Genomic DNA, 3,087 nt, shown 5'->3' with positions numbered 1-3,087 from the left:
TCGTTTCAGAACTCAGATTAATTAATGTAATCTTCAGAGATTTTGAGCCGATGTCAGCGGGGTACGACGAAGATGGAAGTAGCCGGATCCGGCGTTGGATGGGAAGGGTTCAGGCTTCCATTATAATGTAGATTTACAGGAAGAAGAGAAGAGGATGGGAGGAAGAAGCAGCGCGACCCTCTTTATTGTTGGGTACAGCTTCTCTCTCTTCTTTTTCTCTTTTGGTCGGAACGAGGAAGATAATGAACCTGAGGCAAGTTATTAACGGGAGAGAGATTCGTCCGATCGCTACGGTTTCACGTGCTTCGCCGCACTGGAAAGAAACACTTCTCTTTGTTTCTTCTCAGTCTCTTTCTCTCCCCTCGCAAAAGTATCTCTTGTGTCGTGACTCGCGAGAAGTGAGCGACGAAGACAGAAAATGGAGGCACAGCGGGGGATAAAGAATTTTGCGGATGCGAGAACTCGTCGAGAATTTCGCGACTCCCAAGGCGCGGCGCTTTACTTTTCGAGAAATTACCGAGAAGAAAGAGGCGATGCGACTTTTTGCGGATGCCAACAAAAACTAAAGCAGGCAGAGGCAGCGAGGGAGCGAGCGCTTATTAGAGGAACCCAGTTGCGCTTTTTGGGGATGCTACGTTAAATATATAATTATTATTAAGCAGTTGTTCGGATCAGTAAAACGCAGAAGATCGAGAGAGGAGAGAGGAGAGAGGAGAAGCCCGAAAAAATCTGTGGAGAGAGAGCGGGAAGACTGGTCGGCAACAAAAACAAAGACGGAACAAGAATTTGGCAGGGATTAGATTAAGAAGATGTTGGATCAGACTAGAATTTGGATGGATTGGGTGCCTCGTCATTACAATTTCGCTCACTGGGTTGAGATTGTGTGAAAAATCTCTGACCTCTCTGCAACCGCAACAGCAGCAGCAGGCGCAGCCGCAGCCGCAGCCGCAGCCGCAGAGTGGATAGATATAGAGAGAGAGTGGGGAGAGGGACAAGATCAAGAAGATCTCTGTGTGGAGAATTTCAGAGTCCCCACCGTTTTACTTTCTTCCTCAGAAACAAAACGAAGATAGACAGTAAGAAAGAGAGAGAAAGGGACTGAAAAAATCTCTCCGACCGCAGCAGCAGCACCAACAACAGCAACAGTTGTGGCTACGACGAGGAGACTGCAGTCCGATTCGGGAGCTTTTGCAGACTGGGTGGCGTCTTCTTCCACCAACGCCGGTCGCGCCGACGATCTCTCTCTCGGCTTCAATGCTGGAGGTACCGCCGGAGGAAATGGACCCGGGACCGGAGCGCCTTTATGGCCTACCGCCCGCCCTATCAATTACGGTCTCCCCGATATGGGCATGGGCATGGTGGGCCTCCTGCCGGATCACACAATAATTCCCCTCCTCGCCGTTCAGGACGACCACAGCATCGACTCCCACCACCACCACCACCGGAGGCTGCCCGCTACGACGATTGCCCCTATCCATTTCTGGCAGCAGCAGCAGCAACAACAACAACAACACCCTAGTGGGGAGGCTCAGAATTATCTTAAAAAACCAGTTGCTGATGCCGGCAACCTTGGCGGAAGCACAGGCCTTTCGCCGTCGCTCGACCGGATATTCAATGCCACTGCCTGCGCCGTCACGAGCACTGGAATTGGGATAGACTCCTCCGGCTCAACAACCTGTCAAGACTGCGGCAACCAGGCGAAAAAGGACTGCATCCATCGTCGGTGCAGGACCTGCTGCAAGAGCCGCGGTTTCGAGTGCTCCACCCACGTGAAGAGCACTTGGGTCCCCGCTGCTCGACGTCGCGAGCGGCAGTTACACGCGCAAGCTGCTGCTGCTGGGTCGTCGGCTTCAGACTCAACGACCAAGAAACCCAGGCTCATCTCTTCGCAGACTACCACAACGGCTTCCCACACATCCACCTCAAACACAACCCCGCCGAGGAGCTTTGACAGTGGCTCTAGCCACCCAGGTAGTAGAAACTCCCACAATTTAGCTGCGTCAAAACGCAATCCCGTTGTTGAATTCGTCTATCTGTTGCCGTTGTTACTGCTTTTACCTTTTTATCTCTTCATTTATGTTTATGGTATGTCTTTTATCACTATGTAGACGCGAGTTACCGTGACAGCCTTCCGGGACAAGTACGAGCTCCTGCGGTGTTCAAGTGCGTACGAGTAACGGCCATTGACGATGGCGAGGACGAGTACGCTTATCAAGCCGTGGTGAAGATTGGTGGTCACGTCTTCAAAGGATTTCTCTACGACCAGGGTGTGGATAGTAGAGGAGAAGGAATACCTAACTTCTCCGATCTGCACCTGGGTGGGGCTCGAAACGCGCGACATGGAGCTGGTTCTTCTTCTCCAATTGTTGATCCTTCTGACGTATATGGTGCGTCAGGACCCGCCGGCTTGCTCGGTGGAGGTACAGGCTTTGGTAATCCAATAAACTGAGCTCAGCTAAACTGAAATGGAACGCAACTGAGAGTCTATATCTTAGTTGAATCTAGTAACATTCTCTAAGAACTAATTCTCTTGTATTTTATCACCTTCGAGAAACATGTACTGTTCTACAACTTTCTCTCTTCATTTCAGTTTTCGCGTTTCTCATCTCTCTCGTCTTCTCTCATCTTCTTTCTATATACTCTCTTTGATTAAGCTTTCAAAAGGTAGAAGGAAACTGTTAATATGAAAGAAACATATTTGATGAACAAACTGCTACTAAAAGTTCTTGCTTGACATTTTTGACCCGATGATTACTACCTTCCTCTCTCTCCCTCAGAGGATGTACTTGTATTGTTCTATCATAGGTACCCGTCTTCTCTAGTATTTGGTTGTTCCTGTCACTTTTGACGACAGCCATGTCCTCAACGCTTGAGCAGATTATCATTTATGGCAGAAGAGGGTGAGAGTTCTTTTGGTTTCTCTAATATTTTCCATGTCCTTTTCTGCCGACTTTTACTGGTTATGAGGTATGAGCTCTGTACGAAGAGTCGCTACTGATGTGATGGAATTGTGAATTTGCGTGTGTATTGTACTTTCTTGGAGGTGAAAATACATTCACTTCTCATGAAATAGAATTTGTAGAATTT

At 48.8% G+C, this 3,087-nt stretch overlaps 1 protein-coding gene across 1 annotated transcript; it reads left to right on the top strand.

The window, feature by feature from the left end:
* Positions 1 to 1,273: 1,273 nt before the first annotated feature.
* Positions 1,274 to 2,573, top strand: LOC137956496 (protein LATERAL ROOT PRIMORDIUM 1-like). The gene is made up of 2 exons (XM_068804020.1): positions 1,274 to 1,971; positions 2,109 to 2,573. Exons 1-2 carry the CDS (start codon positions 1,344 to 1,346, stop codon positions 2,447 to 2,449), a joined length of 969 nt encoding a protein of 322 aa, XP_068660121.1. The 5' UTR covers positions 1,274 to 1,343; the 3' UTR covers positions 2,450 to 2,573.
* Positions 2,574 to 3,087: the final 514 nt, after the last annotated feature.

This window comes from Aristolochia californica, unplaced genomic scaffold (assembly GCF_029961685.1).
Source record: "Aristolochia californica isolate CCGP_79_NKW_82.1479 unplaced genomic scaffold, dmAriCali1.0.hap1 SCAF_2, whole genome shotgun sequence".
NCBI classification, from domain to species: Eukaryota; Viridiplantae; Streptophyta; class Magnoliopsida; order Piperales; family Aristolochiaceae; genus Aristolochia; species Aristolochia californica.
The sequence above is the reverse complement of the archived record's forward strand: the minus strand, read 5'-3'. Positions and strand labels throughout refer to the sequence as shown.

Coding starts and splice junctions, on each gene's coding strand:
- LOC137956496 (XM_068804020.1), top strand. CDS start 1,344: ATGGGCATGGGCATGGTGGGCCTCCTGCCGGATCACACAATAATTCCC. Junction 1,972..2,108: donor CAGTGGCTCTAGCCACCCAG/GTAGTAGAAACT, acceptor ATCACTATGTAG/ACGCGAGTTACCGTGACAGC.